At 39.9% G+C, this 16,344-nt stretch overlaps 1 protein-coding gene across 1 annotated transcript in view; it reads right to left on the bottom strand.

Moving 5' to 3' along the window:
- The window catches only part of FLT4 (fms related receptor tyrosine kinase 4), a 147,021-nt gene extending 134,405 nt beyond the window's left edge, over nt 1-12,616 (bottom strand). Inside the window, 1 exon segment of the mRNA XM_070739087.1 lies at nt 12,424-12,616. Coding sequence (XP_070595188.1) covers nt 12,424-12,541 — 118 coding nt within the window. The 5' untranslated portion in view covers nt 12,542-12,616.
- Between the last annotated feature and the right edge of the window lie 3,728 nt (nt 12,617-16,344).

Raw genomic sequence — 16,344 nt, 5'->3', positions numbered from 1 at the left:
AATGCAGTATTCCAAGTGTGGCCTTATAAAGCGGTATTAACACTTCGCATGATCTTGATTCTATCCCTCTCGTAATGCAGCCTAGAACTTTGTTGACTTTTTTGGCAGCTGCTGCACACTGCTGGCTCATATTTAAATGGTTGTCCACTAGGATTCCAAGATCCCTCTCAAAGTTACTACCGTTGAGCAATGTACCACATACACTGTACCTGTGCATTTTGTTTTTCTTTCCTAAATGTAGAATCTTACTTTTTTCACCATTGAATTTCATTTTGTTAAATAGGGCTCAATGTTCAAGATCCTTCTGCATTTTGAGCCTATCTTCTGGAGTGTTGGCTGTTCCTGCCAGTTTAGTATCAGGAAAGATTGAGTATATGCATGGTTTTTGGGGGGTTATTCATGTTTTTTAATGCTATTTGCTGTTTTTATTGCTGTTGCACTTTCTTTCTTTCTTTCTTTCTTTCTTTCTTTCTTTCTTTCTTTCTTTCTTTCTTTCTTTGATTTATATGCCACCCTTCTCCGTAGACTTTAGACTGTTTTTATTTGTTGTGATTATTGTAAGCTGCCCAGTGTCCTTCTGGAGTTGGGCGGCATGTAGATATCATTAAATAAACAAACAAACAAACAAATAAATAAATAATAAGCCAGAAAATTTGATGAGTTCCCCATCTATCCCCTCGTCCAAAGACCGGCCGGACGATAAAAGACTGGCCGGAGTTTGCGGTGGTTGCGGAGGCATAGGGCCAGTGCCGGCAGATGGCCGGGCATGGGTGTGTGTGCGAGGTGAGCGGCCAGGCATGGGGAGGCGCATTTGCCACAGGGCATAATGAGCCCAGGGGGCGGGGGGGGGGGGGAGACCCCTGATATAAGGGGACAGCTTGCCACTCACCACCCTCTTCTCCAAGAACATATGATTATATAGTTTGGTGGTTCTGAAATCTCATCTGCCAGTGATTTGAATCTGTCTAGGGTAGACAGGTGTTCACTTACCATTTTCTCTCCTATTTTAACTTATGTTCCTAATGTGTTTTTTGTTAGGTTGGACTTTTTTTCCCTTTGTGTAAAGACAGATGCAAAAAAGGTGTTAAGTACCTCTGCTTTCTCCCTGTTGCTTGTCATCTTCTTTCCATTTTCTCCCTGCAGTGGACCAATTGTTTCCTTAACTTCTTTCTTGAATTTAATATGTTGGAAGAAGCTTTTTTTTTTGTGGGTTAGTTTTTACTTCTGTCACAAGCCTTTGTTCATTGTGAGCCTTAGCTTTCCTCACTTCATATTTAAAGGCTCGGGCTATTTGCTGATATTCTGCCTTAGTTATTTCCCCTTCTTTCCACTTTTTATACTTTTCCTTTTTGTCTTTCAATTAGTCAGAGAGTTCTCTATGCAGCCATGCTGGTTTCTTTTGTGACCTGTTATTTTTCTTCTTTATGGGTATTGTGCTAATCTGGGCTTTTATAATCTCACTTTTCAAAATTACCCAAGCTTCTTGAGTTGCTTTCCCCTTCAGGATTCTCATCCATGAAATATTTCCCAAGTTCTCTCTAAGTTTATTGAAATTAGCTCTTTTAAAGTCCAAGAATCTAGTTTGACTTTGTTCTACTGTTTGTGCTTGCAAAATGTTGAATTCCAATATTGCATGATCACTTATCCGCAAGGTTCCTATAGCTTCAACACCTTCTATCATGGTCAGGTTTTGACTGATTCCCTAAATCCTAGTAATATTGGAACAAGTCAGTCAGCAGACATAGGGAGAGGGCAGATAAAAAGGCCCCTTTAAGATTAGGAACATTTGGAATCATGTTAGAAAATGGCTGCTGGTACTCATTCATTAACTAGCTAGAAAGGGAAATATAAATTATTACGGAACACTACTTTACATTGTTTTTACCTGCTACCCCTCTATCATACATCCTGGAAAATAACTGTACTATCTTTGCTTGGTTTAATAATAGCAATAGCACTTATACTTAAATACCACTTCACAGTGCTTTATAATCCTCTCTAAGCAGTTTACAAAGTCAGCCTATTGCCCCCAACAATCTGGCTCCTCACTTTACTGACTTCAGAAGGATGGAAGGCTGAGTCAACCTTGAGCCTTGTGTGACTGGAACTGCCAAATTATTGACAGATGGCAATCAGCAGAAGTAGCCTACAGTAAGCAATGTATAACATTTGTCTTTTAGTATCAACTGTCAATAGTGATGGAACCAGTGGTGAAGAAATATGCCATGGATGAGCACTTGATAGAGTAGCAATTAAGGCTTTGGAAAAAATATTCAAATGTCAGGAAACCCATATCTACAAAGATCAGAATCATGTCGGCAATGGTTTTCTTGTTGGTATTTTCTGTGGTGAAAGTTGAAAATGTTGATGCCAAATTATCATTATATTTATCAGTGTATCATAATACATAATAATGGAAGGTGAGATTAGGAACCTGGTCAACTATCTCCAACATTTTCTGTGAAATAAGCCACAATTGCTAGTTTACATTACAATGAAACACAGAAAACCTACTATTAGAACAATTCCTAGAATAAGATAACGGCGTGCATCAAACCACGTAGGGACCTACATTCCACAGACACACATAGCAACATCAAAACTGCGGGCCTTTCAAGTTCTGGCCCCATGTCTGTGGAACAGACTTCCCTTAGAGCTTCGGGGAGAGGAGAATTTTCTTCGTTTTTGTAAGGCATTAAAAACATTCCTTTTTGATTCTCCAGACTGAAACATCTCTGTCTGTTGATCAGTAAGAAGGGAAGACATTGGAAAGGTTGGGAATGTTTTAATATGGTCATGGTTTTTATTGGCTGTCCTTTTGGTGAGTGTATGTATTGCCTAATAGGTGCTGTTGTCTGTCTTTATTAATTGTATATGGCCTGTTGTTATACCCTTTGCTAAAAGGACATTATAAATAAACATTTTTTAAAAACCACTTAATGGGTTTCAGTTTCCAGAGTTTCAAACCATAGTACTCCCAGTCCTTGTTGTTGACTTGTTGCATGGGTTGTTGTGCTGCAAAGAGTACATTGTTGCTGAGCTACAGCATATATTTCAAACTTGGCAACTCTAAGATATGGACTTCAACTTTCAGAATTTCTCTTGGGAGGTGATAGTTTCAGTTTGAAGCTACATATATTATACATAACCTCATATATGCGGATATTGAATTGCTCCACAACTGATTCATCCAGCAGCCCACTGTTTTACCAAAGATCATTTCTATCCAAGGTGGAGCCAGAGTTAATAATGGAGGTGAAGGACTATCATGAATTAAATGATGAAGCACTTAAGAAAGTAAACCACACTCTTTCAGCAGCAATACAATTTTGGCCTTCTGGGAAATATAATCACAGGACTACCTTCAATGTCCTCCTTATTGGCACAAAATAAGAAACAAAGTTCTAACACATCCACAGACTGTAAAAAATTCTGGGACTGGTTTTACTAAATGAGCAGCTGCAGAAGTTCTTCAACACCACAAAGGAGAAATTAGGACTGTATTGCAATCCATTGGAATGCCTAACACCACCAAATCACAGGCTACACCCAGGAAGAACTTCTATAGAGCACATTAAGTTAAGTGTCCTTACTGAAGCAGGTGCCACAGCACTTAGGGATCTATCAAGGAAGGAGGAGGCAGCTATACATTCCATATGCCTCTGCATCATATAAGTATGATCCAGTATGTCTGCTGCAAGGATTTGTCTGCCTCCCTGAACTACATTCTTAGAAGTGGCGGACTTGGATTTTACTTGGCCTATCGCCAAAGGATACTTTTAGAGGTTTTCTCATTATAAATGGAAGTCTGATCCATAGAACTGGGCATGTCAATCAAGGGTTCACCAGAAAAATTAGTGTACCTTTAATTATGTGGCTAGATTGGTTAGTAGGAAAATGAATTGAAGTGATGCATTATCTAAATATCAGGTATCAACAGACTTTGCTAGATTTTTAAATTAAAGAGCCATTCTAGAATAGATTTTGCTAAATGGAGTATTGGAGAGGGAGAGGGGGAGAAAGTAAGGGATCTTTTGACATTACAAAACTCAGCATTTTTAACAGATTAATTAATACTTTTACACTTCTCCAAAGTGTTCATGCTGAGGTATGCTATTTGGATTCTTTTCCAATATACAGTTTAATCTCATAATAAAATGAGACAAATTAGAATGCTTTGGTAGGTAACTGAAAAAGGCTACCCAACATGGATTGAGAAAAGATTGGAAACTGAGTTTTCCTAATCCAGGATGATAGCAATAGCACTTAGACTTATATACCACTTCAGTGGTTTTACAACCCTCTCTAAGAAGTTTACAGAGTCAGCATATTGCCCCCCAAAATCTGGATCCTCATTTAACTGACCTTGGAAGGAGGGAAAGCTGAGTCAACCTTGAGCCTAGTGTGATTTGAATTTGAAGCTGGCAGTCAGCAGAAGTAGCCTGCAGTACTTAATTCTAACCACTGTATCACCATGACTAAACCTTTAATTTATTTATTTATTTATTTATTTATTTCCTTTCTTTTTTCTCTCTTCCTCTCCCCCCCTCTCCCTCCTTCCCTCCTTCCTTTTCCCCCCCACAGAACCCAAGTTGACTAATAAGAAGAATTCAGTTATTTCATCCCAACAATTATGTGGAGTTCATAGACATCAACAATAGCCAACCAAACTAGTTCCCCAGTGAAATCCCTGGAGAAATGGGGTTGGTGGACATCATGGTGCTCTAGTTGACTGCTTATTCTTTGATCGGTTTGAATCACGCACCTCATGGTCCAACGCTTCCTTCTGGCTGGGCTTCCTTTTTGTTTTGAAATCCTCTTCAGTATCCCACCCTCATCGCCAATGTTGGGTTCGGATACTGAAGAGGAATATTTAGCAATCCACCACTGTAGAAATAAGCATAATTGATTGAATAACAAGCCTTTTTTCCTTTACAGTCAATTATTGTACACTCAATAGCACCACTGTGAGTGGCTCCTTTCCTTTAGTCTATATCCCACCCAAAAAAGTGACTCAGGTGTCTTTTGGACTATATCCCACCAAAAAAAGGTCAAATTTATTTCCAAGCACACATGCATTAGACTGTAATGTGAAACTCTTGCTCATAATTTTTCTGCTTTAAAAATAATTGTGACAACTGGAATGGAATCTTCAGAAATAAAACTTGTGTATGCTACAAATTGCAATGAATTCTCAATATAGTAATATAATAGATGAGTCTGATGCCAATATTTTTAACAATAACTGGTCAACAATTGAATTGCACAAGATAGTTTGATTCTATGCAGACTTGCCTGAAATTACATTTGATTCACACACTATCATATGGAAGGACTTAAAAATAAATTTTCAATAGCAGCTTTTCAACAAACGTAGTGTCTAGAAAAGTTTTTTTATCACAACTTTATCACATTTTATCACTATTTATCATCATTCTGCTTGCACTGCCGAGACCAATGATGGTGAACCTTTTTTGGTTTGCATGCCAAAATGGGTGTGTGTGTGTGTGTTCCAGCATGCGTGCACATGCCCAAACCCCTTCCTTCCCTCCCCAAGCATGCGCACTCCCTGCGCTGCCCCCGCGCAGCCCCCCGGCACATGGGCACAGGCCTTACTTAATTCTGGAACATGAAAAAAAAGCCCAAACGGGTAAACCGGAAGTTTGGAGAAACACACTTCCGGTTTGCCATTGTGCTATTTTTGGCATTCCGGAGAGTTCAGGGAAGCTTTCTAAAGCTCCAGAGTGCAAAAAACAGCACAACAGGCAAAATAGAAGTTCAGAAAACACACTTCTGGTTTTCCCATTGTGCTTTTTTTTTTTTTTTTTTTGCACTCAGGGGTTCCAGGAAGCGGCCTCTTCCAAGGCCAAAAATTAGCTGGCCAGAACGCGCATGCATGCTGGAGCTGACACAGGGCAAAGTCGCACATGCTTTCCAATATGGCTCCACGTGCCACCTGTGGCATGTGTGCCATAGGTTCAACATCACGGGCCTAGACCAATAACATCACAGTCAGTACAAGAATTTAAGCCATCCATAAAAACAACTGAAAGATGGGCATAGGCCAGAAATTGACAGTTAAAACAAATCTCATTTCAAATTCCAGAACTCTATTAAAAATGACCAGGGAAATTTATTTTTAAATTGTGTAACATATGATGCAGTGATTAAAAATAACTCACCTCATCCTTACAACAATCATTTTTATGAATCCAAGAAAGATTCCTGCCCTGCACACAGTCTTAATAAAAAGCCTATCCATTGCATCTCATCAAGAATCAGCTGTACTGCAAGTACTCTCATCAAATTGATCATGTCTCCCAGTTTCAGCTGGGTAAATCATCTATTATTCAGCTGGAATGCAAAGATAGATCATAGGGTATGATCAGCATGACACTATGTTCAAATACCTCGATAATATTTTCAAGAAGTTTCATACGGTACTAGCAATAACAAGCAAAAACAAAGAGAACCTGGTAGAATCCATAACCAATATGGGGGAAAGCAGAAATCTTTGGCAGCTAACCTGAAGGTAGAAACAATTATTTCAGCAAAATCCCCCAGTTCCCACAAAATTGTTCTTCCAAGAAATTCTGCTTAATGCTATCAAGTAACTACAGGAAAGATAGCATTCCCTCAGTCCCTGTTCCAACAGAAATAATCCATAAGGTATCTGTTTTAATACACTAAGGTTGAAGCCTGATTTAAATGAGCTTAGATATTTATCTCAATTTTATTTATTTGTTTAATCATTTTGCAACCTTTTATGAAACCTATTTACTAGAAAGAATTCTGGGTATAAAAAAAGAATAAAACAATATGTATGTATGTATGTATGTATGTATGTATGTATGTATGTATGTATGTATGTATTTTTGTTTATTTATTTTGTCAAGTAGGTATTGGTAGTATACAAAGATACAACAATGTTTATATACATGATACTAGTAAGTGAGAAACATTAGAAAAGGGGACTTATGCACTTATGCAAAACTACATTAAGGCCACTTACAATAAAACTTGCATCTATCAACCAGACTAGATCTTCCCTGCTTTCTTGAAGGCCAACAGGGTTGAGGTCATCCATATCGTGTGATCTTCTGTTGCCAGGGTTGAGGATGGGGAGTGATTTTATTATTGTGTTAATTTATTTGATTTTTTAAAATTAGTTTTATTGTTTTAAATGCGGCTTTTATATTTTGTAAGCCATCCCAATATGAATTTAATAATAACTAAATAAATAATAAAATAAATAAATCTCTCTGGGAGAACCTGTTCCATGAGAGAGACACCATGACAGAAGAAAACATATTTCATTTATTACTTCCGAAATAGATTATATGGCAGTGATGGCGAACCTTTTTTCCCTCGAGTGACGAAAGAACATGCTTGTGTGCTATCGCATATACGTGAGTGCCCACTCCCATAATTCAATGTCTGGGTAGGCCGAAAACACCTTCCCCCACTCCCCAGAGGTCCTCTGGAGGTTGGAAAAGGCCTCTTTCCCAACTTCTGGAGGGCCTGGTAGGCTCTTATTTTGCCCTCCCCAGGCTCCAAAGGCTTCCCTGGAAGCCAAAAACGCCCTCCCAGAGCCTCTGTGTGAGCCAAAAATCAGCTGCCCAGCACACACATGCACATTGGAGTTGAACTAGGGCAATGGCTCACATGCCAGCAGATATGGTTCCACGTGCCATCTGTGTATCCATGCCACAGGTTCACCATCACTGCTATATGGAGAATGGCTTGGTTTATACATTGCATTAAACCTTAGGGCCATTTAGTTGCTTTTGGCTTAGGGTGTTATGAAAACCCAATTACCATGGTATGTAAATATGATATACAGTTAAGTCTATTATTAAATAAATGATAGTTTCATTTACAACTGTATGTCCTATGTAAATAGCCAAAGTTTTATTTATTTATTTACAATTTAACTCTGGGTTAACGTAACATCTATCCGCTCAAGGGCCACCTTAAGTTTTGTTTGTCCAGTTGAAAATAGCATTTCAAAAGTCTGCAAGGCTTGGATCCTTTGGGGAATGGTTTTTGAAAATGTTAATGGCTGAAATGGGAGACTTAAAATCTGCAGAAAGTCCTACTTTTCCTCTTAAAACCTCTCCAAACTTGTAAAAATTCAGTAACAGACAAAAAAAATACATTTTCTTTTGGCTTGCTCTCCTTGGGTGAAGAGACCTTACATTCAAAAAAGCCAATAAAATTATTAAAAGAAAAAAAGAGAGACCTTACAACTTGCACTCCTTTTCTAACTCCAATATCTCAATGCCTCATTAATAAATTATTTTATTTGAATATGACAGCATACATTCTGCATCCAGGAGCGTTGTCATTATTGCTGCGTATCACCTGCCAATCTCTAAGAAATTTTGGCAAAACCATCTAGATTCAGTCTTTGTTGTAACATTAATTAAATGTATTTTAATATTGTAGCGTGATCACTCCAACCCAGAGTATTGGATAACATCCATGGTATATGCATTAAGTTAGTATAAAAAAGGCAGAAGCAACTTCAGATAATACACCCTGGATTAAATTCCCATATGGCAGTGATCATAATATAGTATCATTGTGCTGCATTCCATAGACAATTCAACTATTGCTCATTTAAGGATCCTGTTTTATATCACTTTTTGATACAATAGCAATAAATAATAGGCTACAATCATGATGCTTCTAGAGCTGAGGCTATCAAAAATTATCTTACACTGCAAAAATTGATCTTACCACATATAAAGCTTCCTGCAGTAAGATTTTTCTGTGGTTTCTCTAGCTCTTTATGGCCTCTCAGCTGAACTCTAGCAAATCATGTATCAGTCTGCTACAAAAGCATTTTCTCCATGTCAGCAAATGCAGCCTACAGATTTATTTTATTGTTTATTTCTGCACAGACAATCTATTCACTTTCATGTTGGTCTGGCACTTTACAGGGCTCGATCCAGACCCAATTACTGTTTTGCTTTATTGATAAATGCAAAAATCACCAGAAACAAGATAGGCATAAATTGTTCCAACATGCATCTGAAACAGCTGTTTAGACTCCTGCGCACCTACTTTTGTCCAGTTCTAAAATTAAGTCATAAAGTATAGATATAAAACTGAACTCTTCAGAAAATTGGACTGAAATTTTATTTTTCTAATTTAGAGAATTCTACAGCCTATTACTGATTTCTAAAGCCCAGTTATGTTACCAATCATTGAACTTGGGAATTGTTCGAGTCCCATCTCCTAAGTAGGTAAATCTGGTGGGATCCAGAAGGGCTCCGTGGTGGTTCTCCCTTCCTTTGGAACATCATCCCTAAATAGACCAGCCCACACTTTGATACTCTTTCACAAGGCATTGAAGACCTGATTTGTTGACAGGCCTAGACAACCCACTGTTGGGTGGAGCCAATCAAGTGGTTTGCTTGATTAATTGCTGTCACAGGGGGTGGGGATGGATGGTTATTTTTTGTTATTGCTATATATTGGGTTTTAATTTTTTGTAAGCCGCCCAGAGCTATTGAGAGTGCGTGAGAGACCATATAAAGACTAGACTAGACTAGACTAGATTAGACTAGACTAGACTAGAATTATTTATTTAGTGTGATTGGACACACAAGTAATTTGTCTTTGGTGCCTAAGCTATCAGTGCCCATTTAAATGATATAAGATATAAGTGATAAATCATGATTATAATCATCATAAATACATTCATCATGAATCATAAGATAGAAACCTAGTGATAAATAAGCAATCAAAATCTTACTAGAAACTAAATAACACAATATAAATTGTAAAAATACAAGCAACAAGGTTATAGTCAAAAGTAGAAAGAAGATAGGTAACAGGAAGAATGAGAATAATAATAATACAGTCTTAGTAAATAGTTTGACAGTATTGTGGTAATTACCAGGAGTTGTTTAGCAGAGCGATGGCATGCAGGAAAAACAATTCTATTTCCCCCCCTAAATATTCTAAATAAATTTACAAACTTGGGAGAGCCAAGTTGTATCAAGAGGCTTCTACAAGGAAGTATGAAGAATGTGGGAGCAGCTGATCATACATGGAATATATTTTATGTCCAGGGCTGCCAAATAAGATTTAATCTTCATGTTTTATGATCATTTGTGGTTTTTTTAATTGGAAATAGCCTAGAATCCATAACGACACATGACATATACATAATAAATGAGAGCAAAATCTCATCTAGTCCCTTGAGAAAGGAAATACAAATGGATCTCTTCCCTGGAAATTTTTTTCAACCCCAAACAAATTCATTTGGAAAAGCCGCTGCATTAAACTAGGCTGTACTTAAAAAACACATTACAGGTAGTCCCCCCCCCCCGACCACAAATGTTGAGCCCAAAATTTATGTTGTGAAGTGAGACATTTGCTAAGTGAGTTTGCTCCATTTTATGACCTTTCTTCCTACAATTGTTACGTGCAGCTCTTAAATTAGAAAGTTCAGTGAATCTGGTTTGCCCATTTTGACTTTGCTTGCCTGAAGGTTGCAAAAGGGGATCATATGACTCAGGGGATCATGCAACTGTCATAAATCTGAGTCAGTTATCAATCAATCAGATTGTTGGGGGCAATATGCTTACTCTCTGTAAACCACTTAGAGGGGGCTGTAAAGCCCTGTGGAGCGATATATAAATCTAAATTCTATTGCTAATCAATCCAAATGTAAATCATGCAGATGATGCAAAAGTCGTAAGTGTGGAAAAAATGGACATGAGCCATTTTTCCCCAGGACTGTTGTAACTCTGAATGGTCAGTAAGTGAACTTTTGTAAGACAATACACCAGTGATGGCGAACCTTTTTTCCCTCAAGTGCCGAAAAAGTGTGCGTGTGCGCTATCACACATGTGCAATTTCCCACACCCATAATTTAATGCCTGGGGAGGGAAAAAAACCCACCTTCCCTAACCCCGAGGGGCGGAGAAGGGCGGCATACAAATCCAATAAAATAAAATAAATAAATAACTCTGGAACCAGCTCCCCCCTGAGATTAGAACTGCCCCCACCCTCCTTGCCTTTCGTAAACTCCTTAAAACCCACCTCTGCCGTCAGGCATGGGGGAACTGAGATAACTTCCCCAGGCCTATATTGTTTATGTATGGTATGTTGTGTGCATGTTTTTTAAATTATGGGTTTTTAGTTTTGTTAGATTTGTATTGTACATTGTTTTTTCTATTACTGTTGTGAGCCACCCCGAGTCTACGGAAAGGGGCGGCATACAAATTAAACAAACAAACAAACAAACAAACAAGCACTCCCGGAGGCCCTTTGGAGGCCGGAAATGGTAGGTCCACTAGGCTGGTAGGCTCACTAGGCTCATGTTTTACCCTACCCAGGCTCCAAAGGCTTCCCTCATCCCTCAGAGGCTCTCTGGAAGCCAAAAGCGCACTCCCAGAGCCTCTGCAGGGACCAAAAGTCAGCTGGCTGGCACACACATGGATGTTGTAGCTGAACTAGAGCAACGGCTTGGGTGCCAGAAGGTATGGCTCCATGTGCCACCTGTGGACACCCGTGCTATAGGTTCACCATCACTGCAATACACATACACATAAGCCCAGAGACAAGATAACTTAGAACAGGTTTTCAGCTGAAGAGATTTCCTAAAGATCCCAGCACCTGTTCTTCTTCTCATACTTTGACAAAGCCAAATAATCCTTATAGCAAAAGGAGGCTTTTTTTTTTTTAATCACCCTTTTTAAGGAACAGGGAGGGGGCGGGCGAGATTAACACCTGAGAGCGCCCTCTGCCGGTGGAATGAAACATAGCTGTTCAACTTCGTCGGGGGAAGGGAAAAAAAAAAGATACGCGCGCTGGAAGAACCGGTCAGCGGGCAAGTGCTGCGCCCAGAACGGTGGAAAGCAACAAGGGGAAAGCCCGCGAGGGAACGAACTTCACGGAAGGCGAAGCGCAGACGGCGAAGTGGGTGTCAGAATCCAAAATGAGCAGTCGAACACATTATGGGGATATCCCGTGTAAAATGACAGCCTTGGGCGCCCGGAGAAGGCTTAAAAGGGGGGGGGGGGATTATCGGGGAAACCGGTGGCTCTACTCCGCTCTGCCGAATTCGGATAGGTGTTCCGTCTCTCCCCCCCCCCCCGACACACACACACACACACACACACACACACACACACCGGTCCTTCTATCCCAGTGTTTCCCAACCTTGGCAACTTGAAGATATCTGGACTTGGCAACCTTGGCAACTTGAAGATATTTGGACTTCAACTCCCAGGTAATTCTGGGAGTTGAAGTCCAAATATCTTCAAGTTGCCAAGGTTGGGAGACACTGTTCTATCCGATTCAAGCCTGGTCTCCGTCCCTTCCCGCCACTTTGCCGGCGCGAGCGTGCGCTCCGTCGATGGCCCGCGCCTGCGCCTCCTCTCTCTCTCTCTCTCTCTCTCTCACCTGCTTCGGAGACGACGCCGATCCAGAGACAGAGGCAGAGCGCGCTCAGTCTCTCCATTCGCGGCGCCGGAGCGAAAGCCCGTCGGGATGGAAAAGCGCCGGGCCGAGACGGACCCATCTTTATTCCCGGGGCAGCTGCTAGCGGACGGGTTGGTTTTTTTCCGCCCGGCGCAAACGCCGCTCCGTCCGCCCGCCCCCAAGCACAGCGGACGGGCTGTCGGAGGAGGGGGGGGGGCGAACGCCTCGGCCGCGCTTCCCTTTCCTTTTCCTCCTCTTTGCTGTCGCTGCCAGCGAGCCCTCCTGCCTGGGCGCCTCAGCCACACTGAGGAATTCGGCCAACGGCTGTGGCCCCGGGAAGATGTCGAGCCAGGTGCGAGGAGCAGGCAAAAGTTGAAGGGAAAAGAAGAAGGGAAGCGAGCAAATAAAAATAAAATAAAAACAAAGGGGGGCGGGCGGGAGAAAGGCGGTAAGGGGAGCCGGAGGTGTTAATCGACGGCTGCGGGAGGCCGAGTGGGCGAGGAGCAGAAAGTGGCGAGGCTCGGTGGAGGCTGCCACAGATGACGGGGTGGGGCTTGCAGGCGAGCGGAGCCGAGCTTGGGACACAGAATGGGTTGAGGGTGTGTGTGTGAGGTAGAGAGGATGTTTCGAAGGGAGCTGACAGAACTGGCGCGGGATGTTGAGGGAGAGGAAACGAATCGTCGGGAGGAAAGGGGATTCGGGCTTCTTTGCAGGAGGCGGAGGTTCACGAAGTGGCTGAAGGGGGGGGGAATGCAGATAGGCAGAACGGAGTGTAAATAGGCGCTCGAAACGCCGAGCCAAAAAAGCCGAAGCGAAGTGCGGATGAGAGCTCCCCACCCTCCTTGCTGATTCCCGAGACCTTAAAAAAAAAAAACCCGCCTCACAAAAAAATACTTTTTAGACTTTTAAGGTTAAAGTTCAACAAATCAGGGTTTTCCTCACAGGAATTTTGTTTATTTATTAGATTTGTATGCCGCCCACTCCCGAAGGACACGGGGCGGCTTACACCAATACAATAACGAAAACAATGTAATGAATCGCAATACGTAATAACAATAGTATAAAATCCAATTAAAATCTCACTGATGCAGTCATACCATACCACACATCCCAATCAAACCTTTATTTAAATGTTGAGTTAAAAGCGGGTCTACTGTTACTAAAACATTCGTAGGGCGAACATAAGTATAAAGCCACTAGGTTTTTATTGCGAGCTGTCTTGAGTGTCGGGGTGCGAGTGGAAAGGAGGGACCTGTTTAATGGTAAAGAAATAAAACTATTCTTTTTCGTCTCTGTTCATTTTGCTCTTTGCAACCAGGGGGAATTGCTGCAAGCAATTGGGAGAACTGGAGTGGGTTGATCTCGAGCTGAATCTCTCAGAACTGGATCAACCAGCGAATCATGTTAATAGAGTTGAAGTTGGTCATTTAAGCTTCCTGAAGGGAGGGGAGAGAAATTCATTGCAATAGCAACATACCACAACTACTTTGCTATGCATTCTTGTATTTGCGAATTTGACCAAATTGACTTGGAAATCCTGTAAAATCATGCTGGTATGCATTTCATATTAATAAGCACATTCACATTCATTGCCAAGGACCAATATGGTTAAATAGAACTGTGGATCGTGCTCGCTCTCCCAATGTATTCAAAGCTTCGGAATACGCTACTCTTAGAGCACAAACTTGCATTTATATGAGTGTATGGATACACATGCAGCACATATAATTTCTTGTATAAACATCTTAAGCACATGAAAGTCATTGACAAACCCCTTTAACTGCAAACAACAGTACAGTATCTGGAAGACCTGACCTGCTATTTCCTCTCTTGTTTGGTTTTTTTGTTTCCTTTCTGTTTCTTATTCAGCTGAGTCCACATTAAGAACTCTCAAAAAGAAAAGAAAAAAACCCCTAACTTTTTATGACCCACAGGATAAAAAGTGATTTGGGGTAGAGTCAGGGCAACTGAAAGCGAGTCAAAAGTTCAGATATATCTTTTGCTATATGGTGGGGGGTCTTTTTGCTTCAAGGTACTGTTTTGCTGTGAAATGAGCAACAGGTTCAGTTGCCTTTTGCTCTAACCCTAAATCCATGGAGGTGTTGACAGTCTACAAAATGATAGATTTTATTTTCATTCTTATAGGATGAGTTCTTGTAGATGGCCTGCAGAGAAGATAATTGTTGTAAGTAGTTTGCTTTTTAAAGGCTCTATGATATTATACTTTGCTGGATAGTCAGGCATTGTAGTTATAGGGATTGTAGTTCTATCTTCAGAAAAAAATGCGTGTCAAAAATGCAAGGGCATAAGAAAAAACAATATTTTTGCAGTGGTTGGCTACCAGCTGCAATGTGTGTTTGCGGGTGCAAATGTCTTCAAATCGAATGAGATACGTTTGGAACTGACGTATTATTCTCCATAGCTGACTTTTCACTTTGATAGGAAAGAAGAAAATGTGAACAATGCAGAAATTAAATTGCATTATTGACTTCTTTGCGTTAGTACATCTGAAACCTTCCTTGTGTCTTAGAAATATTACTGAATCCTTTAATTTATAACATATTACAGTACTTAAAGCACAGCATCTTTTCTCTGCTACCTAGTCAGCACCCAAGTGTTGGAATTGTTCTGAAAATAGTAGTATACGTCATTTTTTCCAATAAAAATGGCTTAAGGTTTTAATATTCACATTTAGAAATGTATGTAAATACATAGTTTGCTTTGATGAAGTTTAGAACTAGTATGTCACTAGATGTAAACACATGAATCTTGCAAAGTTATTGGGGAAATGTGTCAAACTAAGTAAGAATGCATAGACTAAATTACTTGTTTTTTACATCTCATGTTTACATCTCTATCTTGGCAGGATTGGTTATAATTCAAACATTGCATAGTTTGATTTTAAAAAGTACAGTAACATTTGAAGTGAAACTAAATACTCTAACAGTTGATGTGTTTTAAAAATGATATATGCATGGCTAATTTAACACTTTCATTTTTAATACAAGCATTACATTAACTGCTTTTATCTTTTTTTAAATCACCCTTTTCTGTCCTGAAGCTCTATTATTTAAATCTATAATTTATATCCATCATTCCAATTTTCTAAAGGAAGTATAGTTAAATTTCTGAGTCTTATTAAGTGTAATACCTCTTACTATATACGTACATAGATACTTACACTTATTAAGTGTAATAACTATTCTTATATATATTATTTCAGGCTAACTTACTGCTTAGTCCATGAGTTCGATTCTACCGGTTCAAAGTTGACTCAGCCTTCCATCCTTCGTAGATCCCACAAATAAGGACTCAGATTGTTGGGGGCAATATGCTGATGTTGAAAACTGTTTAGGGGGACTATAAAGCACTATATACTGTAGTAGTATATAGATGTGTATATACTGTATATAGTAGCATTAACAACAAGTGCTATTACTGCTATATTTGCTCTGGAATTGTGCACTAAAAGATTTTTATTTTTTTATTTATTTATTTATTTGTCAAACAAGTATAGTATTATAGTACATATTAACATAACATAAATAGAACGTAGTAATAGAAAGGATAATAAGACAGTAGGACAGGGACATTAGGCACAAAAGTGCACTTATGCACGCCCCTTACAGACCTCTTAGAAAAGGGGAGAGGTCAATTGTAGATAATGTAAGGTTGAAGATTTTGGGGTTGGGGGAAGCAACGACAGAGTCAGGTAATGAGTTCCAGGCGGTGACCACTCTTGCTGAAATCGTATTTTCTGCAGTCAAGTTTGTATCTATTACATGCTCTTGTGTTGTTGTTGTTAAAGGTGAAGTAGTCACCGACAGGGAGTACATTATGATGTATGATTTTATGAACAACAGTTAAATTAGTTCGGAGATGACGTAGTTGTAAATTTTCTAG

This window comes from Erythrolamprus reginae, chromosome 2, assembly GCF_031021105.1.
Source record: "Erythrolamprus reginae isolate rEryReg1 chromosome 2, rEryReg1.hap1, whole genome shotgun sequence".
Classification (NCBI taxonomy): Eukaryota; Metazoa; Chordata; class Lepidosauria; order Squamata; family Dipsadidae; genus Erythrolamprus; species Erythrolamprus reginae.
The sequence above is the reverse complement of the archived record's forward strand: the minus strand, read 5'-3'. Positions and strand labels throughout refer to the sequence as shown.